Source organism: Corella eumyota, chromosome 4 (genome assembly GCF_963082875.1).
Source record: "Corella eumyota chromosome 4, kaCorEumy4.1, whole genome shotgun sequence".
Taxonomy (NCBI): domain Eukaryota; kingdom Metazoa; phylum Chordata; class Ascidiacea; order Phlebobranchia; family Corellidae; genus Corella; species Corella eumyota.
The window spans coordinates 9,289,234-9,316,312 of NC_137493.1; the positions used below are offsets into that span (position 1 = coordinate 9,289,234).

General features: G+C 28.1%; 6 protein-coding genes across 9 annotated transcripts; 2 read left to right on the forward strand and 4 right to left on the reverse strand.

The window, feature by feature from the left end:
* Positions 1-435: 435 nt before the first annotated feature.
* LOC145749587 (uncharacterized) lies at positions 436-8,179 on the reverse strand. 2 transcript variants are annotated; one of them, XM_082565393.1, is made up of 14 exons: positions 7,889-8,179; positions 7,307-7,425; positions 6,206-6,442; positions 5,834-6,034; positions 5,225-5,707; positions 4,664-5,045; positions 3,740-3,864; positions 3,424-3,497; positions 3,131-3,266; positions 2,716-2,819; positions 2,293-2,446; positions 1,958-2,149; positions 1,321-1,429; positions 436-1,249 (listed from the first exon to the last, which is right to left on the reverse strand). In XM_082565393.1, exons 1-14 carry the CDS (start codon positions 7,991-7,993, stop codon positions 1,103-1,105), a joined length of 2,568 nt encoding a protein of 855 aa, XP_082421519.1. In that variant the 5' UTR covers positions 7,994-8,179; the 3' UTR covers positions 436-1,102. The 2 variants fall into 2 exon arrangements, with proteins under 2 accessions (XP_082421519.1, XP_082421520.1); XM_082565394.1 differs by lacking the exons at positions 7,307-7,425; positions 7,889-8,179 and adding an exon at positions 6,515-6,644.
* Positions 8,180-8,929: 750 nt separating this feature from the next.
* LOC145750452 (thiosulfate sulfurtransferase/rhodanese-like domain-containing protein 3) lies at positions 8,930-11,234 on the forward strand. 3 transcript variants are annotated; one of them, XM_082566491.1, is made up of 4 exons: positions 8,930-9,053; positions 9,134-9,481; positions 9,662-9,768; positions 10,681-11,234. In XM_082566491.1, the coding sequence occupies exons 1-3, from the start codon at positions 9,040-9,042 to the stop codon at positions 9,729-9,731; spliced, it is 432 nt and encodes a 143-aa protein (XP_082422617.1). In that variant the 5' UTR covers positions 8,930-9,039; the 3' UTR covers positions 9,732-9,768; positions 10,681-11,234. The 3 variants fall into 3 exon arrangements, with proteins under 3 accessions (XP_082422617.1, XP_082422618.1, XP_082422616.1); XM_082566492.1 differs by having other exon boundaries at positions 9,134-9,279; positions 9,334-9,481; positions 9,662-11,234; XM_082566490.1 differs by having other exon boundaries at positions 9,662-11,234.
* Positions 9,567-11,111, reverse strand: LOC145750451 (uncharacterized). The gene is made up of 3 exons (XM_082566489.1): positions 10,975-11,111; positions 10,650-10,877; positions 9,567-10,540 (listed from the first exon to the last, which is right to left on the reverse strand). Exons 2-3 carry the CDS (start codon positions 10,793-10,795, stop codon positions 10,165-10,167), a joined length of 522 nt encoding a protein of 173 aa, XP_082422615.1. The 5' UTR covers positions 10,796-10,877; positions 10,975-11,111; the 3' UTR covers positions 9,567-10,164.
* A 2,770-nt stretch (positions 11,235-14,004) lies between the features above and the next one.
* On the reverse strand, positions 14,005-16,803 carry LOC145751076 (beta-1,3-galactosyltransferase 5-like). Its single transcript, XM_082567156.1, has 7 exons — positions 16,531-16,803; positions 16,207-16,293; positions 15,823-15,972; positions 15,460-15,599; positions 15,233-15,323; positions 14,561-14,684; positions 14,005-14,296 (listed from the first exon to the last, which is right to left on the reverse strand). Exons 1-7 carry the CDS (start codon positions 16,801-16,803, stop codon positions 14,043-14,045), a joined length of 1,119 nt encoding a protein of 372 aa, XP_082423282.1. The 3' UTR covers positions 14,005-14,042.
* Positions 16,804-17,247: 444 nt separating this feature from the next.
* LOC145749671 (rho guanine nucleotide exchange factor 26-like) lies at positions 17,248-22,789 on the forward strand. Its single transcript, XM_082565500.1, has 14 exons — positions 17,248-17,453; positions 18,118-18,238; positions 18,435-18,525; positions 18,899-19,008; positions 19,155-19,315; positions 19,622-19,780; positions 19,915-20,041; positions 20,498-20,581; positions 20,775-20,858; positions 21,004-21,158; positions 21,343-21,448; positions 21,519-21,638; positions 21,796-21,849; positions 22,012-22,789. The coding sequence occupies exons 1-14, from the start codon at positions 17,371-17,373 to the stop codon at positions 22,192-22,194; spliced, it is 1,638 nt and encodes a 545-aa protein (XP_082421626.1). The 5' UTR covers positions 17,248-17,370; the 3' UTR covers positions 22,195-22,789.
* LOC145750789 (gamma-aminobutyric acid receptor subunit rho-2-like) lies at positions 22,355-26,689 on the reverse strand. The gene is made up of 11 exons (XM_082566866.1): positions 26,614-26,689; positions 26,042-26,146; positions 25,907-25,974; positions 25,418-25,538; positions 25,196-25,298; positions 24,825-24,907; positions 24,248-24,412; positions 23,957-24,109; positions 23,730-23,791; positions 23,467-23,626; positions 22,355-22,491 (listed from the first exon to the last, which is right to left on the reverse strand). The coding sequence occupies exons 1-11, from the start codon at positions 26,687-26,689 to the stop codon at positions 22,355-22,357; spliced, it is 1,233 nt and encodes a 410-aa protein (XP_082422992.1).
* Between the last annotated feature and the right edge of the window lie 390 nt (positions 26,690-27,079).

The window sequence follows — 27,079 nt, forward strand, 5'->3', positions numbered from 1 at the left end:
ACGTAACAACGGGATATTGTCATATTGCTTTTTTCTTTTTTAGCCCTGTGGCTATCTTTTTAGTAAAAATAGATCACCCATGTCGAACTTACAACAATTTACTGGTTTTATTGCTCGTTTAGTCATAAAAATGTGTATATCGTCCTACAACTAAGTTAATGGTGACAATAAAATGTTTTCCAAGCTTGAAATTCGGTTTATAAAAATTCTCGAATTACAAGTGTAATATCTATGTTTAAAAAAATATTTACTTTTGTTTATTTTTATTATGTTAATTCAATTTTTTTGATATAATACCAAACAAAAAAGTATTACCCATTCACATTTAAAAATTATTTCAGATACAAACCTTGAAAATTTGCAGGTATGTTATTTAAGTTTCAAAAACATGCCGAACTAAGATTTTTTTTCTAACATAAAATTTAAAAATTTCTGAGTAAACATTTATTTTCCCAACACCTTTGTTGTTATGAAAAATGCAAAAAAATAAACAAAAAATCATAAGGGCACCATAAAAGCAATAACATAACATTTGTAATAAAAGTATAAGCCTGTAAAAGTATCAGTTCTTTTCAAGTAACATTTTAAAATAAAACAAAAAACTTGCATAAAAATAGAAAGGAGGCACCCTTACAAGCTAATCAGTACCAGTAAAATAATGATCCACATTAATTATTTTTAATAAGTTTTTGTTTAAATATATACAAGATAAAAAAATGAAACTTAATCAACAGTATTAATACCAATAATTGGCATGAAGACATTTTCTTTAAACTAGAATAAAGTAGCAGCACCACAAGCGGCATTAAATCAAAATTTTTTAAATAAAACAAAATTTTGTAACATTCTATGGTAAATGTTAATTAAAAAAAGTTCGATACATGAAAAATAAATCAAATGTAATAAAAATGACAACTGTTTTGTCAAAATTTAACAAATTGGTAACTCAGATGCTAGTTATGTTAACAAAATATTGTTACTAGATAAGTAACACTTTTATCCGGATTCTGCCTTTTTTTATTTTCAAAAATTAAAAAATAATTTCCACAGTGAAAAAAATAGTTCGTATCAAACTAAGTCACAAAGAGGTCACAATTTTAATTCACGGTGATCGAAAAGGCGCATTGTGTTTTTCGATTAAAGCTTCAAGTAGTCGTAACTTTGCTTTCATCTCCTTGTATTCAGCATATTCTGTTGCCATGACGATGCGGTCGGCTTGTGTAATGCTTCGATTGTTCTGTTCTTTAAACTATAAATTTGAAAAAAAATAAAATAGTTTCCAAGAAAAATGTAATTAAAAAAATTTAATCTTGTTTTTACCTCCTTCTCAAACTCTTTGAGTTTTCTTCTCATTCGTTTCGATTGACCTTTAACTTGTCTTTGTTGTTTTCGGAGTTCATTGATTCCGAGGTCACCTGAGACATGATCTCTACAAAAAAATTTAAACAAAATGTTTAATGATCATGAAACTTTTAAAAACATTGTAAGGTAACACTTATTATTTCACCACATAGTTGTGTAAAATTTCACAGTAAAACCACAATAACAATGTACATTGAATGTGAATAGGATCATGTTCTCATGTTTACTGCTTTGTTATTCACTCTTATTTAACATTTTTACAAAGCACAATATTACATTTCAAGTTGCCACAACAAAACCACATTCAAAATGTTTTTCAATGACTAATATAACCAATGTGATTAAAAAACAAGTACAAGTATTTCAATTACATTAAATACCAATAATGTTAAATTTATTATAAGTAACACTAGAACAAATGATTTATGACATTTTTACAATAAAGTTTATATATTTTCAAAACCATTTTAGTTAATTAAATGACAAGCTTACATATATAAAAGCCATATTTTAAAAATAATAAAATAACACCATGTTTGCTAATTAAAATTAAAAAAACGAATTCATTTAATTTTTTGTTTAAATGTTAACTTACTTATTAGGAGATAGTAGCGGTACAGTGTTGTGTTGATCCTGGTTTAGGGTAAGTAATTGGGTCACTCCAAACCCATCTTCCCCTTCTTCATTATTGATGACATCACACTCAAAATCTGCATCATCATAACGACGACTCAGCGTTGAGTGAAAAGGAGGTGACATAGCATCAACTAGTAATCGTTTAACCATTCTAAAAAAAATTAAATTGGTTAGTAAACCAAAAGGAAAGTTTTTAAACTCTAATAGACATGTTTTTGTAAAAAAAAATATAAGTAATTTAAAAAAAAACATACAATTTTAATAGAAAAAAGATTAAATTTGAATATTTTTTACCTGTATCTGTCATAGACTCCTCTCATGACCTCTTTTTGACCTTTGGTGCTCGGTCGACCGTGTACACCTTCGTAACTGAGTAGTTCCTTCTGCATAGACAACTTCTCGGCTCTTATTTGTTCCCGGGTCATCAGGGTTAAATCTTCTGGGCGACCTTGAAAAAAATGTTTTCCTTTGAAGTAAATTTTGATTTAGAAAGTATTATTAAGCAAATAAAAAATTAAAAATATTTTTTTAATATGTTTCCGAGAAATTAGTAATGCGTGCCATTAATCTAAATTTTTATTGACAAATTTCATGTCAATATACATTAGTAAGTTGTCAGCCTGTGTCAAAACATGGAAAGTGAAAATTTGACATTTAAAAATGTTTATACTTAAAAATTTCAACATTTGAAACATTACAAAATAAAAATATAGTTACTGTGATTTTTGCGATTTGTTTCTAAGGCAATTAAGATATTCTTTAAACTCATTTCAATTTCATTTAAGTTGTCCGTTTCTTTAAAACCTTTTGTTACTTTAGGCCTGCAATTTAAAACATTAATAATTAAATATTTAATTAGAGTCTAATAAGTTGTTATGATACACTTTAGACTGGTGGCATTTTTTATTTAAAAAATTTTGAACTTTGGAACGACAGGATATACAGAAATTAATCACCATTTAAAGTTAAATCATTTTTTAAATTAATACTATAAACTGTAGAAGGCCAAGGTTAAATGTGAAAATTATCTATACAGTATGGAAGCATATCACACAAAACTGTAAATAGAATAAAAAAAATTCACACAAAAATATATAACTTAAGTTTAAAAAAAAAATAACATATCTAATACCTGTTTATAGAGGTGGAATGGTTGTTGTGGTGATGATGGTGTTTATGGTGGTGGTGGTGATGATGGTGTGTACGAGGAAATTGGTGTTGGATTGGTGATGATGGTGCAACTTCTACATCAACATTTTCTCTCTCACCTTGGAAATAAAACCGTGAAGTTGATAAGAAAAAAGTTTTGTAAAAAACAATAATTTTTTAAAACAATCACAAAAATTTAAGAAGAGATTTGATTAAATAATCCAAAATTGCTATAAATTTAGAATTAAAATATTATTCATAAATCCCCTTATTTACCTTGATATTTTGATAATTTTTCGACAACTTGAGGATAAATTTCGTCGTCATCTGTTGACCAGGCATCTCTCCATCTAAATATATTATTATGAAGTTATAAATTTTTATTGTAATGTCACATCACCTTATTGTTTGAATGTATACATTTAAGCAATATACATTGTACACCCCTTAAAACAAATATACCTTTGGTAAATAATAAAATTGATGGTTAACTTAACTACACTTTATAACACATAAAAATTTTGTTGAAAAGAAAGAATTCCGTTTAAATCCCCCCAAAAAATCAATAAATTTAATTAAAAATTCTTCTAACCTTGCACTGCCTTCTTCTTTTGGTGAAAAATCGTTTATGACATCACTATTATCATTATCCGAGCTGTCATGCCGATTGCCATCTGGTATTGTGATAGGTTCTGACTTTAACTTTTCGTAAGCAACCTGCAATAAGTTAAAACACAAAATACATAAACTGCACAAACACATGGTCTGTGTACTTGAAACATAAAACTTCAATTGCTTTATAAACAATAAGATGCCATCATACTTACAATGATTTTACTTTCTGTAGACAACATGATCCTCTATGTTTACTATACACCACTGACACGTAACTTACATATGTAACAAATCGAAATAAAACGGTCTCCTGAAATTTAATACTTTTGTTCTATATGGGAAAACTAGGAGGCTAGCAACTAAATTACAAACACCCGTGTATCGCATTACATTTTATGTATTGTTTGTGAACTGAACGTTGTTTTATGGGAGGGTATAATATCAATGTGTGTATATGGGAAAATATGCTTGCTTTTAAGACATTGGTAAACAAAAGTTTCGAGAAAAAAACTTTAATATTAAGTCAAGCGCGAATGCAACCCACAAAATAATATGCACCATTGTTTTTGTTGTTAATGTCACGTTTATGGTGAACAAATATTTTTGTTTTTTTACCAAAACATTTTATTCGAAAATAAACGTATATTGACCATGTTTAAGGTTAGTCATAAAAGCTAATTTGACGCATTTACAACTGAGCAAACACAGTGTACAAAAGCCTTATGTCAATAAGCTGCTTTCAACTATTGTATTTTAATATGAAACCATATTCCAAATATACCCTAACATCGAATTTTGCTTTTCACACAAACATGTCAGTTAAAATATAAGTTTATCAACTTTAAAGCAATTATTAATTTAATTTTTTACATTAACTAAAAATAAACATTTTAATACTAACCGGTGTTGGACTGTGTTGATTGTTTTTTCTTCTTTTCTTCTTGGTTTTAGTTGGCGTTGTTTTGAGTTTTCTAGGCAACGGTTTTGGTTGAGTAACAACATCAACTTGTGTAAATTCTGACAGGTCTAAGGGTGGAACTGTTTCCATGGCAATATTTTCATTGTCATCTATCGCTCCTTGCAAATCAAGTTTTGGAATGATAACTTGACCAGTTTTAAGTTCATCTTCTGCAGTTAAACAACCCGAATCAGGTGTAGTAACAGTGGTTGTTGTGTTAAAGGAACTAATGTCAGTGCTGGTTTGGTTTTCTGAGGTATTTAAAGTCCTTGGTGAGGACACAATTGGTTTTTCTGTAACTATTTCGACATCTTTTATTGGATTTCTGAAAAACATATTTTTAAATCATTAAAATTTGTATGGGTTAGAAAGGGCTACTTTTTTGTGTTAAAATTAACAATCAAAAATAAAGTTTGTTCATACATAATTTTCCATGCTTAAATATGTATTTAACATTCTTATAACTATATATATATAGGCCTATTTAATTTTTTTTAAACCTACATTTTCTTCACATTTTTAGTTTCAGTACAAGTGGATATAACAGCATCAGGAATACTTGCTAATGGTAGTAAAGCACAGTTATCATCAATATCACTGTTATTATCAGATTCTTCATTAAATCGGGGGGTGTTTGCTGCTGAGTCATTGAATAAGTGTCTATGCACGACATGACTAATCGTTTTTTCGATCATAAGTTTATCAGGCGCAACAATTATAACATCATCACTCAAATCCTCTGATTGTGATTCCAATAAATCCAATACATCATGCTCTAGTGACTCTACTCTATGGGGAATCCCTGGGTGAATGCCATCACCCTCTCCATGCTGGGGGATAGGCGGAGGTGGCAAGGGACGGGCTTGTTTGGGTACAGGAGGTGCTTGACGAACGGGTTTTGTGGGATATGAGGTAGGTGAATCCATATTAAGGTAACCTTGGTCGTCAGGGAGTTTTTTGCAAATAATATCACTTGTCAGAAGTAATCTAAACAAAATTATGAAATGAAATAAATGTTTTTAGACATAAAAATTGTCTAAGGTGGAACTAAAAAAACAATTACAAATAAGCTCAATAGCCCATTATTGTTTGGTAATGTTATTAATATTTAACCTTTCAAAAGTCTTATTAGCAAGTGCTTGTTGTTCAAGACCTTCAATACCACTCGATATTTCAAAAATGTTTGGTCCAAAAACAACAGCTAATCCGGTAACTGTCATACGATTCTCTGCATTGCGCATAACATTTTGTAAAAATGAAAGTAAATATTGTAATGTGCATCGGTTAGCTGCTGGCCAGTTTTCCATTGACAACCTGGTAAAATTTTAATATGAATTTTTAACATTTATATTATGTTGAATAAATAATGTTAAATTTGTAATTTATAAGGTATGTTAATATCTTTCATTATGGGTTCATAAAACTGACAACTACAACTTGTGGCTACACCAATAAAGACAATTGACTCAAAAAATTTGTTTTTACCTCGAATTTAAAGCAAATGTTTCGTCTGATACACATATTGAATCTTTGGCAATCTTTAAAATATTCGTATTAATCAAGGGTTCCGGTAATTGACGAAAAAATTGTTTTAGAACATTTGCAGCAGTGTTGCCATCGATATTTGCTAAGGCAGTCACTGAAATTTTGTCGTCAAAGAAACTGTGACTTTTCTCGAATGCTTCTCTAAGTTTTAGTACCTGAGAGCTTGGCGCCGATAGTCTAGAAAGCAGAATTTATTTTAATAAACAAAAGCTTTACCAAAACTTTAATAACTAAGTTGTTTATGCTTACTTTTTAATGTCCAATTCTAAGTTCAATTTTATACACATTTTGATTTAAGTTTTAAAGCCCTATGCAAGCTTACTATACCATTAGTCTTGGATAGTAAAGATAAAAAAAAGACATGCACACACAGTTTATATAGTTTTAGTAGGTGTTCAAAATCATTTGTGACAAACAAGAGAAAATGCATTTCAGACACTTTAAAATTAAAACTTAATTAAATTGTCAAGCAGTCAGTCATATTTGCATAAGTTTGTGACGCCAGTGTCTTTAAACGCGCTTAATTTTATTGGGTGTCAGTCCATTGAGAATAAAAGAAACATTCTCTTTGCTAACACATGGGAATATTTAACTCTATTAAAACTGGCACTTATACTTCTTTTAGTATATTTTGTCTTATTGACCCTGGAGCAGGATATGCCCCTTTATTAAAACATGGTGTTAGTAAATCCCTTGGCTCTAGATATGGTGTCTAAATAAACCAATTAAATATTGAAATATATATAAACTTGCTATTACAGCGAATTCTGTACTTTGAATGGGCTTATGTTATTTTGTGATGTTAGGCTACACAAAAAAATTGGTTTTGTGTTTTTTTTTAAATAACAAAATTTAAATCAGATTATGCTAACAATTACTAAGGTATTTGTTTATAAATAATTGATTTGTGTTTTTTAAGTTCCTATTGATTTTTTTAAATTTTCAATACATTAAAAACTAATTTAACAAAGAGTAATAAACATGCACATTATAAATAACAAAAAAACATTTTTTTAATCATAAATACCCTAAATAGCTTACCTAAATATTCCCTCAGAACTGATGTAGTTTTTGCTAATAAATAAACAGATATCTCGAACTAAATAGGGGACATTTCCTCCCTCTAAAGCACATAAATCAACAATTGATACACCAAACACCTAAAAAAATATTTATTTAAAAAAAACTTTAAAAAAATAATTAGCACAACTATAACATAAAAGTTAACATAAAAATACATCCAGATTTTTTATCTAATAACCACATAAACACCTAATAAAATAATAAGTTTTAAGCCACATAATATGGTTAAATACCTTAGCTTTAAGTAAATATTAGTTACTGATAAAACGCTAAGGTCACTAATTAACACAGAACAAACAAACTAGCATTGGCTAATTATGAGTAACATTCTGAACGCTGTAAACCTGACGTTAATAAATTTTGTTAACTAATAAAAAACACTTTAGTCCTAATTATTTTATAACCCATATATACTTTTTCACTTTAGGGTTTACTACAGAGTATAGACGTATACATTGTAAATAATACATTACAATTTGACACTAAAAACAACACAGCTTAAACATCATTTATGAAACAATTTATAATGTTTCCAAATACCTTTGATAACTTTTTGTCGGGTTGAGTTAAAGGTTGTTTTTTAGGCAGCATTTTTCTCACACTGACTTCAAAAGAAGTTCGAACATTTTCAATCATTGCGTCCATTGTAAACAAGTTAATTAGGCTTACAATAGCAGAAACATTATCCGAGACGCTACTTCACCTAATCCTTTATTACACATATTGAGCTGTCCGCATACCAAAGATTTAGTTTATATCAGTTGTTATGTGATCACTATACCAAAACAATTAAAACGACGAAAATCACGCCACCTAGGCAAATATTAAATATGTTTTAGATCAACATAGTAAGTCTTACACATAGTTTTAGCAATATAAACTGCATGGTTTCTCAGTTGCTATCTATTTTTTTTGTACATACAGACTCCTACAGCTGCTTAAAACATTTTCCTGTTAGTAAAACGGTATACTTTCTGTTGCATCGTAATAGCACAAGGCTATCTTTCTCTTGAACCCACTGTTCGTTAATTTAATGCATATAAATAAATATGACCTTCATTGATTTATATAAAGCTAATCTATGCTAAGTATACTTGATGCTTTTTACGTCAATCACCCATGATTCTGACGTCATCGGATATTACTATTCAAGTAGTAGAAAATTAATATCGTAACTCTTTCACTACCACGTAGCGTGTCTTATAAAACAATTAAGCTTAACTATTTCTCACCATGCCTACAAAACAGGGAACTGCTTAGAAGTAAAAATCTGCTCTAAAGTCTTATTCAAAAGAAAGAAATTGGGCTGTCGACAAATTTTAAATGTTGACATAAATAATTAATACTTTCATTAGCGAAAAACGATTATGTTTTGTTTTTAATTTATCACAGCCCTCTGCGGTTTAAACGACCACTAAAACCCGATTCAAGCTAAAACGTTGCGTTGTTTACTGCTAGATACGTGCTGTCATTCATGTGTGTCGATTAATTCGGGCTTGTGTCCTGCTTTCCGCTTTGAACGGATACAGATCGTGAAATACAACCAACTGTGTTATTTCCTTTTACTATTATTGATGATTCTATCAGTACATTTTGCATTCCATGCAATGTTACAACAAAATTTACTTTTGTGATCAAATAAAGGGATACATAATTAGAAAAAGAATAGGTTAAAATTTATATTTTTCAAAATGAGTAGCGCAGGGTAAGTAATTTTTGGGATGAGACATAAATAACATCTTGGGATAGAACCAAAATTATCTTATTTTACAATTCTTTTTGTAGGCAGGGCAGAAATGTACCACTACCCGAATTCCATGACCGTATTACCACCAGTGACGTCATGATGATTGACGTAAGAGAACCGCAAGAAGTCAAAGCCGTTAGAGTGAATGCAAAAAATTACGTAAACATTCCTCTTCGAGTCTTCGGTAAACAAGTTTTTTCTTTTTTTTTAAAAACTTTTTACCAGCTATGTGTTACAGAAAACGCTCTAATAATGGACCCGGACAGTTTTAAGCAGGCTTATAAAGTTGGTAAACCATCCAAAAATGACCAGATTTTATTGATTTGTCGATCTGGTAATCGAAGTGATCAAGCAGTAACGATTGCTCGAAAACTCAATTTTAATTGGTAACGTTTAAAATTTTACTTTTGGTCGCAATTTACTTAATATATTACTAAACAGCTTTATAAGTAAACAACCAAACACTTTTAGTCTTAAATATTACTACTATATTAGCAAAATTGAATATTTTTCTACACATGTAATTTAGTACAAAAATATCTTTGATTATACTTTTTTGTTCAAAGTGCATCTCACTTTAATGGAGGAACATCTGGGTATGAAAGGGCTTACCCAAATGAGGTTATAAAAGAATAAAAGGTTTCAAGAATTCAACAGTTTTTGAAGCAAGATGGTATAATTTAGTGTTGTCATATTTGAATTTATGCTTTTTAAAAATACACTTTACTTGTTGTAAATTATGTTATATGGTAATTAACTGTATAGCCTAAGTTATACATAGATAAAAACGTTAATAGTAAATCTAACGATTTACGAGGTATAGAAAAATAATATTTTTAAATATACATTTTATGTATACATTATAAAGCTCATAAAGTTGCAGAAAATAAAATTTAAAACCTAACAAAGTTTAGAAATATGTTTAGATACAGGCTATTGACAAACACATTAGTTTTTTACGCATCAATTGTCGTACATTTATATAAAAAAGAATATATTTTTTGTATACAAAAAAAGAGTTAAAGACGGGGAGGCACCATATCTATTGTTACTCACTCATTAAATAAGTTCAATACCAAATATCTTTTCCGTTTAGTTTGGGGTTTAGTTGAACTGTACTGTCATGCTGTTTTTTAAGCCATTCATTCCGACCACTAGGAACCGATCGCCTTTTAGTCAATCTTTTTTTCTTGTTTACAAATAGTTTTTCCTTCTTTAAGTCACTTGATGTGTTAGACTTCACGTTTGTAGCCAACACAGTAAAACCTGGGTATGTTACTCTATTATTGTTTGATACAAACGTTTTCTCGCTAACGTTACTGCTTGTAACGTTTGAACTGGTTAAGTTTGAGGTGTCACGGTATGCATAATTGATTTGTTCTTGTCGTATATTTTTCTTAAGGTGCGATATCTCGTTAATTTTAATGTAATACTGGATTTCTAATCTAAAAATGAATTAATTTTTATTAAAATATGGATGGTAATTCAGCTTATTTTAAATGATAATGCTTATTTTGGATAACACTATTTAAACACAAAATAAAATTATTATACCTTAATGCTTGTTCATCTTCTTCCACTTCAGTGTCTTTACCCAAGTTGTCATGGCGATCTAAGGCCTTTTCTATGTCACTCATCTCGCGCATGCGCAAACCAAGCTCCTCTAGAAGGTGGGTCAGGTTAGGAGGCGGTGACGTCATAGGCGGCGAGGAAGTTGCGTCATCATGTTCACAGGATGCTGGGGCCAGATCTTTGCTTTTTAATACAACCACGGATACATCACTAAATATTTCAAGTTTTAAAATAATGTAGTGTAAAATATATGCTGTCTGTTGTTTTGAAAAATTTAAACAAACGATGTTTTGATAAAATAATTTACCTATGTTGCCGTTTCGTTAATTTTCTGGTCTTTTGAAGTTTAGACTTTCCTTCTTCAAATAAATCACGAAGTCTTTTATTTTCTTTTTGACTATCACGAAATCTAAAAAAACACAAAACAAGTACATTATGGCCATATTTTTTTCAGCCAAAATGTTTTTGTTCGAGTTGTACAGCTGTAGCGCGGCCATGCATGAAAACCGTTTTTGTATAATTTATCTAAAAAAGGTAATGTTGAAATATCTTACTTCATGTTTATTAGTTCGACTTTTTTCTTAAACTTTCTGATTTCTGTGTTATATTCAAGTTTTAATCTTAGGATTTCTTTGTCGTTTGTTTTCTCAATTTCTATTATTTTGTTTTTCGAATCTTCCGTTATTTCTTTTTTAACTTTGTCAAACTAAACAACAAATTAAAACATGTTGAGTGTAAATTACTGTTTGTTATTTTTTTTGTTTACCTCTTTTTCTTTTTGTTTGACTTTTGTTTTGACTTTTTCTTCGACACTTTCCTCGATTTGTTTTTTTTCTTTCTTAAAATTTTCTTCTATTTTCTTTTTCTCTTCTTCTTTGTCAATAATAATTTTATTTAATTTTTCTATCTGCAAAACAATGGCAAAAAATAAGGTAAAACGAAAAAAATATTGCTCATAATAAAGTGTTAGTTGTGATTGAACAATGCAAAGCGACGCTGATTGTTTTTAATGAGCTTTTTAGTTTTAGAATATTTTTTTGCGTGATTGTTAAGAATTATATGTTAAAGCAGGCTACTGGTACTTAAAAGTTTCATTTGGTATTTTGAAACGGAATTGTAAGTGACTTTAAAGTTGGAAAACGTTTTCCAGCCACAAACTTTGTTAAAAGTAATAAAAATAAATTTTAAAATTATGGATTATGATATAGAGGTATAAAATTTTTTTGTTTTAGTTTGTAATATTGGATCTTCTGTGCTTTATGGTTCTATATAAATTTGTAAGCTGTTAAAGTAATAAGATGTTGGAATTAAAACAAAAACTTATTATTAGGTATATAGTGATTTTTGAGTAAGGGTTGGGGTATACAAATCTATTTAAAAAAACTCTATATGTAACAAGAAATTTCGCATTAAGTAATATTGTAAAGTTGGATATACTTCTTCGTTTTTCAATTTTTTATCCGCCTGCAAAATTTGGTTGCAATTCTCTTGAATAATTTTTGTTTCATTTTTAAATTTTTCTTCCAAATTCTTTCTCAATTGGATAATTCTTAAAGTACAATGATTTTTAATCTCTTCCATATTTTCCTGGTATCTAAATATAAAAATCATAAAATAATTTTTTTTATCACTTTTTTTTATTGTTTTTTAATTAGTTTTGTAAAAACCGCCATTCATGTTTAACTGTAAAATTTATGAACTTTTATAACTCCTGCGAAATTAAAATTTTAATATTACATTTGATAAATAATTTATTAGGCCCGAGGTGAAAATATTTCAAAAGGTTATAACAAAAATGTTATTAAAACACGATATAAAGAATAAAAAAAATATTGTACCAAATTTAATGTAGGTTTGTTTTAAATTTAAATCTAATTTAACTTTAATATTTTAATTTTTTCACTTTTTTTTGAGGTTTTCATTTTCGGTCGTGATTTCATTTTTTTGTTTTTGGTTTTTCGTTGTCGAATTTTCTAGAAGTTCATCTTTTTCTTTTAATTTTTCTTTTAAATCTTTGACAACTTCTTCTGTTTTTTCCATCTTTTCTTGCCACTTGATGTCGCGTTCCTAAGTATTACGTAACATAATAACGTTATATTTTTAATAAAAAAGTTACTGATTTAGCATTTAAAATTTTTTTAAAAGTTTTTTAAAATTATTGTTGTTCTTTGTAATTTTATTTTAATATTATTTATTTAAATTAAAATTTACCTTAAACACATTAATAATTGGTTTAACATCATTTTGTAACTTTTTGATTTTTTCTTTCAACGTTTTTGTTTCTAATTCTTTCTCATTTTCAATTGTGGTAAGTTTTGCTTTTATTTCGGTCAGCTTAGATTTATTTTCAGCCCGCTCCTTGTCGATGGTTAATTGAAGATGAGAACTCACACTTTAAATAAATTATAAATTGAAAAACAGTTTTAACTATACTTATGTTTTAATGATAATTAACTCTTTTTTTGCTATGAAGTTGTAATAATTTGCTACTGTCCTAATTAGGGTCCAACCTAATTTTTGGTCAAATAAGATAAATAATCATTTAGATTGTTAAAATATTTATTACCTTTTGACTAAATGTCACCAACTTTTAACCTTACAAAAGTAAATTTAACTTATTAAATAAATATTTAACGTCGCGGTAAATTTTAATCTTGTTACCTTTCTTTTTCTTCGTTCAATCTGTCGACATCTTTTTTTAGTGAATCTATGACGTCACGATGCCGTAATGAGGCCGTGTGAACTTGGTCATATTTTGATCTCCAAGCACGAACTAGGGACAATAATTTAGCTTTTTCATCCAGCTAAAAAAATCAAAATGGGTAACGTCATTTATATTACCTGTTTTAGTTAATAAGCCCAAATTATTATAACATACAATACTCTAACAATTTGTTTTTTCATTATGCCAATAATTTTATTGAATTGATAAAACTTAGCTAACTCTAAGGTTTTTAATTCATACATTTTTAAAAGTCATTAATAAAAAATATAATTTATTTTTGCGCTATTAATTCCGTAAACTTTGGAGTTTAATCAAAACTGTTTTTATGTTAGATATTTTTTAAGCGTCACCTATTATATTTTTTTCATATTTTCAAAGTAAATATTTAACAAAGCAAACATAAAACATAAACTGTTTAACATGTTCTGCTACTATCTAACATTAAAAAAATATTTGGCTTTAAATTACCTGATTAGTTTGAGCGTTTGAACTAAGCGATAAAGTTGAGGAAAAAACCGACATTTCTACTGCTGGTTATTAACACTATAACACTTTACAATATAACCACATAATAGTCATCATATATGATCAAACATGAATAATTTATTGCGATATGAATACAAAAATAAATAATAACGTTGTCATGGGGATTACGACTTATTGCATATCGACCTCATTTTGGGCCAAATTTCACGGTGTTTTTCTTCGGTGTTTAAATGCAAGTGTACCACGGCATAATTGCAATGGTTTATGTCAAAGTTTTGTACGGATTTTGTCAGTAAAAACTGATCAAGACTCTGTGGCGTGACATTATTTTCGTGCAGTAATATTCCAGTAAATACGTCATCAAGTGGAATAATGGTGCGAGTTTTTGAAGTTTTGTGCAGTAGCGATGCCACGTCACCTATTGCAATAAACAACAATTAAATTAAAGTTTTAACAAAAAGAGATTTAATAGTTTTTAAAAAACTCCGTAAAGTTTTTAAAACAAAATAATAACTAAACAAAAATGTAAAACATTTTAAATTAAAATAGATCTTAAACTTGAAATGAAAAACTTCTGATTTGGAATTATTCATTTTAAACTAAAATAGTTTTAACCCTAGATTTATTCCCAAAAAATGTTCTAAAGCTAAAAAACAAAGAAATCATAAAATTGGTAAACCACCTGACATGACGTAGCCGAGATTCAAACACGTGACCGGAAGTTTGTCGTTTTCGTAATCGTCAAACGAAATATAAAAACTACTTTCCGGGTTTCGGTTCGCCGACTTCGATTCACATTTTCCTCCCTAGATGGCGATAGAGAGCAGCGTTAAATCAACAAACAAATCGTCAAAAATAATTGGTTTCGGGGTAAATCGTAAAATAATAAACTTTGTTGGACGTCTGACATATCATAAATCAAGCTACTGTTTTTACTTTTGTTTTCAGATATAATTTACTTTTTAACAATTTGTTTAAAATGACTTAAAATGTATGTTAGATTATATATAAAAAATTTAATAAACTTGTATTTTTGAGATTTTATGTACATTAAAAAAAACTCCTACATTATAATGTTTATATATTAAATTTGCCTAATTAATGTGCCACACATACAATAACAAAGTTCTGATTTTTTGTTTAACTTTTAGGTATTTAATTTACTTTTAAAATTGTTTATTTAATATTTTTTACCCATTTTTTCTTCTTTTTTAAAAATATTACGATATTGTTTTGCAAATTAAGAAAACAAAGTTTTATATGTAAGTTTATATACAGTTATAGAATCGTGTTTTAATCCTAGCCGCTAGTTTATAAACGGATTAAAATTACTTAAAATTGTAAGCAATCTTACCACAAAGTTTTTTTTTGGAATTCCTGGTAAAATGTGATTCATTAGATGCTCAATATTGATAATGACGTCATCTTCAGTCCGTAAAACATATCTTTAAATTAATAAATATCAAAAATTCTAACATTTCAAATTTTTGAAAATAACCAAAACATATTTACAAGTAAGTTAAACTATAAAATATTTGGTTTTAGTTTTTGTTTTACAAAATTGGAAAAAAATGTATTTACTTTACGTCCATACAATTATTCATCAGCCATTTAAGACCCTCAAATAATATTAAGCTTGAATTTCTCCTTGAATAAGTGTATGGCGTCATGATGACGTCGCCATGTTCTGTAATTTCGTCGTCCAATTTTTCGAAATGTTGCTAAAATGGTAAAAGAAAAATTTGACCTAAATTCTAGCAAAAATTTTGGATAAAATGAAAATAATTGGATGACTGAATTTATCGAACCTAATAATTACGGTTAATGTCCAGTTTAAATAGGTATAGTTCATGCTGTATTTAGATTAACAAACGTGTTATTAAGGTATCGTTTAACAGCTAATTTCGTTTATTAAAATTAAAACTAATTGTGCATTCAACAAACCCCTGGTTCGGCTTGACCAATCAAAAATAAACACGTCATCTTTTGGTCATTGTTAAATATTTTTTTTTTACACCACGTTTTTCTAATCGTGTTTCGTAACTCTGTCATTGAGGTTTTTGAGAAAATTAAAATCACTAAATCTAACGGCTCCTAAAAAAACAAATTAAGGATGTTAATGTAAAAAAAGGAATTTTGAATACTTGGTACAATTTGTTTGGCAAGAATTTGTAATAAATTCCGCTGCTTAATATTTATTCAGTTAACCCTCTGTTATTCTTTTTATACAGCTTTAGTAAATTTTCTCCATTTAATATAGATTTGGACTTTAGCCACAATAACCATATATAGATATAGGTTCAAATACACGTACAGTCAATATTGTACCTCACATTGTAATGTTGGATTTTCTTTGTTTGAAAGCAGGGTCCTGTGATTGTTTAGTTTCACTAAGTCAATATTTGCCAATTTTTTCTGTCACGAACATATAATAGTTTCAGTAGTGAAAGTAAAACACTCTTAGTTTTAGAATATGTATTCGTTAGTTTAAATTATCTGCTTCAAGATGTGAAGTGGTAATGTGTGGTTTACATCTAATATTGTAGATATAAGCTTAGGCATTTACTGAGGCAGTGTTATTTTATTTTGCTAGTTTTTGGTATTTAAGCCTAGTGGTGCTATTTGGTTTAAATTGAAAATAGTCTTACTCACCAAACCAACATTTTCGGTTGTTTTAAAACTTGGTTGTATATCTTTTATATATTTTCTTTCGTTAGAATTATATTTAAAAACATTTAATTCCCGCGGTAGTTTAACCGAATACTTTACTCCCCGTCGTTCATTCTTTATCATTCGTGACGTCATAAACAGTAAGACAGAACCAAATGCAACCACTAGTAAAAACGCGGTTTGATTTTTATGTATTCTACGCTTATCTACACCAATAACTAGCCTGTTTTTCGAGTCTTTCCTTATTCTACTCATTGTTCTGATGTGTTAGTAAAGTTTGTTATGAGTTGTAGATGATTTTTTACGAAGCGAATCGCCGAATGGCCGCGGGGCAAGATCAGTTTGAAGACGTTAAAACCTAAGATTAAAATAAAACAATTCCTTATTACAGGTTGTAAATTGTAACAAGTGTTTCAGATAAAGAACAATAACATATCTATATCACACAAAATTTTTATTTAGTTTTCAACTTTTTTTTTCAAGAAAAAATTGAATATAATTAAATTTTTCTTTTTGCGTTATTATTTATTAATTGCCTGATTGCAACATCATAAAATTTCTATTGCAATCACACCCCTGTTTGGTTTACTACACACTTATATGACGTCACAACAATCTCTTGTGTTTGCGCGTGGGCCGCGATGCGTAGCGCGTAAAATCTGCTTAGATTTTATAAGGCATAAAAAACGTAAAGTTAAATTTTAACTAAGCCTACAAAGTAGGATTAAAGTGATAGATTATTGTCATGTTAAGATAACACAGTTGTTATTTTAAACTTTCATCCAAGGTAATCATTAGTTTTTATGACGTAACAATAACGATATGGGTGACGTAATTGACGAACTTGATTATGACGAAGAAAAAGACAACGAAAGTGTTTTCAACAGAAATTCAGTTGAAGAAACGTAAGAGTTATTTGAATTTAAAACAGGTGTATTTTTAAGTAGGGTAGGGTAAGGTTACATACTTGAGATTCAATATCTAAGTTTAGTAAATGTCGTTATACATCTATAAGTGATTTGTTTTTGCAATATGATTTGACAAAGTTATATAATACTGATCGTATATTTACCTATTGAATATGTTTAAAGTGCAAGATTATTTGTCATTTGATAGGTATTTTTATCAGTTACTAATGAACACATTTAAATATTATTTTTAACAAAAATATAATTTAAATTGCTCAGCTAAAATAACCTTAACTCGTTTTCAAGTAATTTTTAATTGATGTTAATTTGGCGTTGAAAAACTAGTTAAAATAGAAAAGAATTTATATGCCCTAGGTAATCAAATTTGTTTTTTTGTTTTAAAGATGTTATATTTGTTGTTGAGGTTAAACAGTTAATTTTCTTCGTAATCCTGACACTGTTAATGTAGCTTAAAGGCATGATTTAGATCACTTTTTTGATATCATTTTCTTATAATTAATACTGCACTGCAAGCTGCAATATGAAAACAATCCTCATTATTTTAAACATTTTACATAGCTAATAACACTTTTGTTTAAATTTAAGAAAAAAATGATAATACTTTTTTGTGATTTGCAATACTAAGCACTTTTCTTTGTAGGGCCTTTGAGGAAAAGAAAAACTTTCGTCAAATCCGAACCAATTCCTACTACCGAGCTATCCGTACTCCCCCTAAAATTAACATCCAAAAATCATTGTCACCACTACCCGAAAAAAATGAGGTAACTTCAAACTTCAAATTTTTGGATTTTGGAAAATTGCATTTGCAGACACTGATTTTTTTATTTAAAATGTCTTACTTAATTGTCATAGCTTAATGTCCATACCATCGTGAAATATATATAGCGCGGTAATTAATTAGATGTAAATAATTTTTTTTATAATCTAACTTCGTACTAACATTTTTTTATACCAAAGGACACTTCACTATCAAGTGAGATCTTGTATCAGGATGTCAAAGAGAGAGGAGTGCTTAACGACGATGAAGAAGATTTCGACTGTGACGCAAGTAAACGCCATAATTATTTTAAATAGTTAGTTAAAGCGGTATGGTACCGTAAACTATTTTAATCATAAATGACTAATTTATTTCCGCTTTAGTATATACTGTGATTTTTATATATTTAAAATTGAGTTTTAATGTTTGTTTTAGTTTAATAAATATTGGTCTAAATTTTACAAAATATTGTTTTGTAAATTGACGATAGGATGTCATAAGAATTTTTTTAAATTTAAAAAGGTTGATTTGTTATTAATTTTCTGAACAACAATAGTTAAAATTTTAAGATATTACGTGTGTTGTAAAATAGGTTATATAGTAAAACTCCACTTAACACGTATAGCCATAACATTTTAACAAAATTTTACAAATTATAATTTAGTTTCATCAACAAGTATATCAAGAGGTCGGACAAGTTGGAGGCTCCAACCGAAAGTAATCAAAAGCGGAATTCTGGAAAATATGACAAGTACAGAAAGAAAACGACAGGAGGTAAAAATCACAGTAAATTTAAACAAAAGTAATTATAAATGTTAACAGTATTTATTAAGATTTAAAATTTTCAATATTTTTTTAAAAATAATATACAAGTAATAACAATGAACTTTATAATATAATTTTAACAACTTTCGTTTCAGTCTATGTTCGAATTGATTACGTCAGAAAGTTCATATTTACGTAGTCTAAACGTTCTCGTAAATACCTTTATGTCGTCATCAGAACTTCGTTCTTGCTTGACGAAAACTGATCTACATCACGTGTTTAGTAATATAGAAGAAGTGAGAACTGCTAGTATAAAGTAAGATTTAAACCAAATAAATTTTATATTTTATGTCTTAAGTTTGTGGTATCATTGTCTTAGTGACATTGCCTAATTTTAAACTGGTTAGCTTTTAAAACATACCGCGTTTATGAAGAACGCTTCACATTTGCAGCACTGGAAGTCGAACTCAAGACATTTTGTTGTGGGTAGGCAATACCTTATCAAATAATGCGCCAGGTAGCCGATTAGGTATCTGCATTTATACTTAACATTTAAGGTGGACAACTTTTAAATATTTTTATGCAAAAATATGTTATAATTATTTATTTAATATTATTTTAGGTTTAATTCAGCCTTAGTAAAGCGAAAAAAAGCATCCTCTATAACTATTGATGACGTATGCGACATTGTTCTTGAATTTGTGACGTCTGGTGCCTTTAATTGTTACGTCACTTATTGTGCCAACGAAAGTTTTCAGCAACGTGCTTTATTACGTGCAATGTAGGTAAAATCTATTATAGTTTTTATTTGGCAAAAGTGTAGGCTTTTATCTTTAGCTTTTAATATTTAAATTTGTTTTGTTGTTCCCTGTAGTACGTAAAATTAAGTTTACAGGTATATACTTTATTTTTTAGGAAAAATCCAATATTTGTTCAGTTGTTACGATCTCTCGAAACACAGAAGGAAACGAAGGGACTTCCCCTACACTCATTCTTTCTTCTTCCGATGCAAAGAATAACAAGACTTCCGCTACTTGTCGATGTAAATTTTTAACCTTTTTTGTAGATTATTATTAAATTTTTTGTAAAATTTTTGGATTACATGTACTTTACTGTCTTCAAAAAAAAGTTGTTTCAGTGCCTATATTGCACTTAACTATTTTTGCATTACCTTGTTTTAAGAGTTTTGAAACAGAAAGGTAATTGGGTTCAGTTTCAAAATAGTTAAATATTTGTTTGAAATTAAATATCAGCTAGTACTTTATACAAATATTTACAGCTGAAGTTTAGTGTTTAATTTCACAGTTTAAAGTTTGTTTTTATTTTTTTTCCTTATTTACAGTTTACTTAGCCAGCAAAGGTTTGTTTAACAAAGTAAATAAAAACCTTTAAATTAATTTTCGCCTACCCGGAATATCAGTTCTCAATTAACTTAGTTCATTCCTTTAAATAAGAATAATTTATTAGTGTGGGTTTAATTTTGCCCTCTTATTTTTAGACTATAAGACAGAGATGTGACGTCACCATGCCACAATATGAAACTGCTTCTAAAGCTTTACGGGAAACTACGAAGCTGGTTAAGGTCTTCGAATATCTTAAAATTATTTTAATAAATTTTAACCGACTGCGACACAATTAACAACGCGGTGGTATATTGGTATATTGCGCTTAGGGTACTTTTTATATCAAGGAAAAACACAAAATATATAAAAATTTGCTATTTAACATTAAACTAAAAATTTACCCTAAAAACAAATAAATAAATTATTTTACAGCTTTGTAACGATGGTGCGAAATCGTTAGAGCGAACTGAGCTGATGATAGAATTGCAGAGCCAACTTGAGTTTAAATCATCAAGGGTAATTATTTTTTCAAATAAAGAAATTTTTTTCAACTTATTTTCAATATAATGTTAGATGCAACAAATATCCTATATATTTTTTTGTTTGTTTGTATGTTTTATGTGTGTTTAACAAAACATCGTGCTTGAATTTTGACTTTTAGTCATTCGCTCTTGTTTCGCCAAGTCGTTATTTGGTAAAACGTGGACCTATAATTCGCTGGAACGAAGATCACGTATTTGGGTTTAAGCGAATCACGAGGCAGGACGTATACATGTTTCTTTTTAACGATGTTTTGTTACTCGCAAAACGAAAAAGGTAAAAAAGTTGAAATAAAATATATTTTTAATAACTTTTTTGGTATTTTTATTTCTTAAATTTTTTAATTAGTTACTTTTATAAAACAAAGAATGTAAAAAACGCTCGCTTAATCATCATATTATTGAAAAAGGTCTTTTGTTTTATATAAGATTATAATATTTAAATTACATAAATATTTAAGCGATGAAGAATACAGCGTATTTGATTATTGCTACAAACATCGATTACATTGTCGTGACGTCACAGATGACCTCACAGCTTTTATTTTGGTCATGGATAAAAACCAGGTTAGTGCGTTTTAAAACTTTAAACAAATTCTGGGTTAACTTATATTTTTACGTTTTATGTTGTCATTAGGAAGGGAACAAAGTTGAATTAAAGTTGGAGGCAGATGCTTCAAACACCAAAGCAAGATGGATGACAGCGTTTAAACCAATCCATAAACACGCACAACAAATAAGTAAAGCTAATATGCAGGTAAATTGATTGTTTTTATTTAAAATCTAGTTATTTAAAACAATTAAATTTTTTTTTGGCTGGATGGTTTTAATTTTTATTATTTCTGGGATACTTCCTTGTTTTATGTAACGCTTTAAATTTGTGGATTATTTAATAAGATTAAATAAAATTTTAGGTTGAAATTATCAAGTCGTTGAGGTCAACTGAAGAAGATATAGTTTCTTTAAAGGTAAATCTCATATTTGTTGTTTATATTTATTAGTAACAGGACAAAAATATTGCAACATAGATTTAAAACAACAATTTTAGAAAAAAATGTAAATAAACATTAGTAGGGTTGTTCATGCTAGTTAAATGTATTTTTATTTTATTGAAACATTAAATTACTTAGGTATTAGATGTTTATGTTATTTTGACCTCCACACCTGACGGTTGGTATTTTGGCGAAAAAATATCTGACGGTTGCCGCGGTTGGTTTCCCTCTATTCACTGTAAAGAAATCCTAAGTTTAAACACGAGAGAGCACAACTTACAACGTCGATACAGGCTTTTAGGCGATCACACCTCAATATGACGTCATTAAAAGAGGAGGTCATAACGCTCAGCTAAATTATGTCACAACAAAGTTTTGTTTTAAGGAAACGCAATTTGACCTTATTGCTGCTGATGGTAATAACTGACTTAGTATTAAAAATATCCCATGTGACGTCATAATAGTAGTAAAAAGAAACTTCTCAGGAGTCGTTGTTGGCATCATGCTTAGTCACTGTGACGTAGTACACCCAGTAAACGAGGTTAAAAGCGATGAAGGTTATAAAATACCCGACCCGAAAATAAAAATCCAGTGATGTAATATCTTTTAGAAAGCAAAATTGGGTGCAGGAGTTTTTTCGACTCTGTGGATAAACATATATTTATAAAAAAAAAAGTTATTAACCTAATTAAATCATACTTTTTTTAGTTTTAAAATATGTTATTTATTTATGAACAAATCAATAATTTAAGTATATCATCTATTTTTTTAAAATAAACAATTGAGTTTATGCATTAAAGCGTATATTAGGCTATATTCGGCTTCCAAAATTGTTCACTATTTAAATTATTGTTATTATTCTAAGTACATGAAATAATTAATTTAAAATAATAAAGTTAAGTTGTTTTTAATTATAAACAAAGTTGGCTGATTGTAAACTGTAAAGTTTTTATTTATGACAGGATTTATCTATGTATTCTTAAGCTTGTGAGTTTTTCCCTAGCGTAAAAAAATATAAATCTAAGTAAATATACCTCCTTTGTCAAAAGCATGGACTTTGGAGATTTCCTTAAATTCCTGATTGCGTCCAACATATTTTTTTCATCCAAAATCATTAAGTTTCTTGTATCAGATTGTCTTTTTGATGGAGTTTTAATCGAGTTGGAGGAGAAACTGTTATAATTTCTATGACTACAAAAACCAAAATTTAGACTATATTTTTAAGTTTTGTTGTGGTGTTATTATTTTTTTATTTATAGATAATTACAACGCACAAATATTAATTTAAAAATGATGTCTTACACTGGGGTTTGAGTCTGCGAAGTTGCCGCCCATTTGTTTTGTATTGCAGTTTGAGAAGCTAATTTCTAAAGCAAAAAGGTTATATATGTTTATTTTTTGGTAAAAAGTCGTGTGTTTAATATATAACAGTCTTCTTAGACTTGTTATTTTATATTAACTTTACAAAAACAACTATTTCCTCAATAAAATTTAAAGCTTAACTAAGTACAATTTTTTGTGTTTTTCTCAGTCTGTCATTTGTTTACTGGTTGGTATATGAAATGCGAATTATATTAATGGAGGCAGATAAGTTTACCTTTGTCCTGTAGTTTTCTAACTCTGTTCTCTTTTCTGTAAACTTTTTTGCTCGTTTGGTTAAAAAAAAGTTAAGAACACAAAATTCAAGGACAGTTGAAAACACGAACAAAAAACAAACCCAAAGATAAATATCCATGGCTGTCAGATACGAAACCTAAAATTTATATATAACAATAAAATTGTATTTTTGTTTAATTGGACTACATCATAAAAAAATCTAAATTCTAAAACATGTTTTTAATTTGTTATCTAAATACCTTTGGCAATGACGACTTCAAACCAGTTATTATTGTGGATATTGTAAGAACAGATGTAACACCTACACACAAGAGAACGAAATCATAAAGTTGGGCTATGCTTAATATTGCAATAAGAGTGCACTTTTACTTGATAAAACTTTTTGACAATAAAACTATTGTTCAACCTTAGAAATTTTAATAATATGTATTTTAAGTCCATATAAAAAGCAATTGAATAAGTCTACCAAGAGCAATTCTAGCAGGAACAGACTTCGGATCAATCCACATTCCCAATCCGGCAAGTGCCACCATAATCATGGCTGGAAAATAAGATTGGAAGAACACTGACAACAAATATCTCTTCAGCTCAAAACTTACTTTTAACTGAGATTTTGTATCTTTATGATAACATTAGGTTTTGGATTATTAAAATAAGCAATTTTATATTTTTATTACTACATTATAAAAAAAAAGCTTATGATCGTATAATGCGTTATATATCAAAATTTCTTTTAACTAAAAGTTTAAAGATTTACCAAAACCGTTATAAAAGTTCCTTAACGACATGTTAACAGAATGGAAAGTATGATGCACAAGTTGAAACTTGGGCATATTTTTCACCAACTTTTTGTCCATAAACAGGTTGACCTCGTTAATACCTGATTTCCATTCTAGAACAACCTCTTCTGTTGTGTATCCAACTATATTTCATATAGTTAAACAACACATAAGAGTTAAATAAGTGTTGTTGTTTAATTAATTATTTTTTTAACGTGATTGACTTTGGGGTATTCAAAATTTAATTTTAGGTTCTTTGTTCAGTTATATAAAAAATATTTTGGGCATTTGGTCACAAATGATTAGTATTCTTGCCTAATAAAGTTATTTTATATTTAAATTATTGTGTTAATTATTTATCATATATACTTTTAAATAATTTTTAAATAAATGTTGAAATAATTTTTTTTTTTCGCTAACACTTTAGTATGCTTTTATACTTATACTGCAAACTAATAATAATGACGACCAGTCAATATTAGATTATCGGTTTTTATATTCCCCAAACTCATTTTAAATTATCGAAGACTGTTTATTAAAATATTTTAAACTTACGACTTTGGAAGTTGAGTGAACACTCTTCAATGTCCAGAGGGAAATTGTAAAGGTTCATTTGACAAGCAACTGTCGTTGTTATTCTAAAAATACGATTGGACATTATTGAAAAAATAAAAATAGTTAGTTTTTCAGGCAAATTAAAAAAATCATATCGGGTCATACCCTTTTTTTAAACATTTTAAATATCTTTAACAAACTTTATTTAACACTTTTTTATAGAAAACCAATGCAAATTGTATTATAATAATAAACAACATAAGCTAACACTGATATGCATTTGTTCCCCATTTTTTTAATTATTTACATCAGTTACTAACTTATAGTTTTTAAATTTTTTTTTTATTTAAATAAAATTCTATATAAATTACTTGACTTTGTAGTCTATGGTCCCGTCGTTAAATAATCGCATTATTACGTTATTTACAGAAGTCTTGTGAACAAATGAGTTTTTTGATCCGACAATAAACAAATCTAAATCGTTAAAATTTATAAAAACGGATTTTAAAACTAAATTATTATTCGTCGTTATAATAAAAATATTCGTCTAAAGACTGTTATATTAAAATTAAGTTTAAGTAAATTAGTTTTACCTGGGACCCATAGCTTTTCAATAATTCGACTTGGTACCACAACACTATCTTTCTTATTCCCGTTTAGCACCAAGCGACTGTCTCTCCAAGTCTCGTGCATACTTAATGTAAAAGTCAGATCCTACGTAAGGTATTACGTTATTAAGACACAAATTATATAAATTAAAGGCACGTGCTAATAATTTACGTTAGCGTAGACTTTATAGCTGCATTGAAACACATGTGTACAGTTCTATGTGATAAGCATTAACAAATTCTGTTAAATATTGCCAGAACATTTCTTCTATACACTTTCGATTAATTAAATTTAAAACAGATATATATATATATATATATCGGTAATTACATGGCCCATATGCACATTTATTTCTTTATCAATATCTCACAATTTTAATTATATTTTAAACGATTTATTTTAAAACAATAAAACCTGACTTAACTTTAGTCAGTTAACATTAAAAAACATTAAAAATATTGCTAAGTACTTACCATGTTTTTTTCTGATATATCTGTGATACTTTCAATAATAATAAACAATCCAACTTTAACTGGTTTACCTGAAAATAAAAACAGTTTGATTATATAAATGTTTAACACAGAGCTGTTTTTATTCTAACACATTACCTTCGTTTTCAGGTTTTATGCTCAGTTCGTATGAATGTGATTTTAATGTTGCTTCAATTTGTCGAGTTATTTTATTTCCATGTTTGTCCTTATATGGGTTGTGTCCTAAATTTTTTTTAATTTTGTGTTTCACAAAAACGTGACACAAAAATATTTAATTTTGTTAAAATGATTAAACTAAAAAATTTTAAGTACTAGGTTTAGTTGTGTCACGGCCCATAAAATTTTACACGGCTTTTTGATTTACAAATAAAAAAAACTTTTGCTTTATTGCTTTATTGTAAGAATGTGTAAATTAAAATCTTACACAAAAGATTTACAAAGATTGCGTTATCAATAATTAAACAAACCTTTGTATTGTTAATTTATTTTGACATTTGCAACATAAAATTATGACAAGATATGTAAATTTTAAATATATATTATTAAACTTCATTTTCAGTAGTAAAAAAAAATTTTAAAGCTCTAAACAGTTATATTACTATTTAAAAAATGTGTCATTTTTATTTACCAGCCCAAACTATTTAATCTTTTTTAGTAAAAAACGTTTAAAAATATTAAAAATATTTTACCTTTTCTTGAAGATCTTAATTTAACACTAATACTAAAATTTAATAAACAACACAAAAACCAAACTAAAATTCTCATCTTGAAAACACTTCGTAGCATTTACGTTTTAATTTTATAGCAAATAAAATCAAACAATATAAGTTCTCAACTAAGAAATATGATTGTTGTTGCAAAACACAATTACGTATGACATAATTAGTCAACTGACAGCTACACTTATTTTCCATATCGATTATTTTCCACCCCAACCTGCTACCAGACAACCAAGAGATTTCAAATTAGGCCTGAAATTTTACGGTAAAATATGACGTGTACCGATGATGCTTTTAGATGATATAACCTTGTTTGATTAATTAATTTTTTTATTAATGACTTTTCTTATAGAATCAGTTATGCAATATAATTTTTTAGTAAATACAAATAAAAATATTTTTTATAATAGTTTAAAACCAGTATGTTTCAACGTAT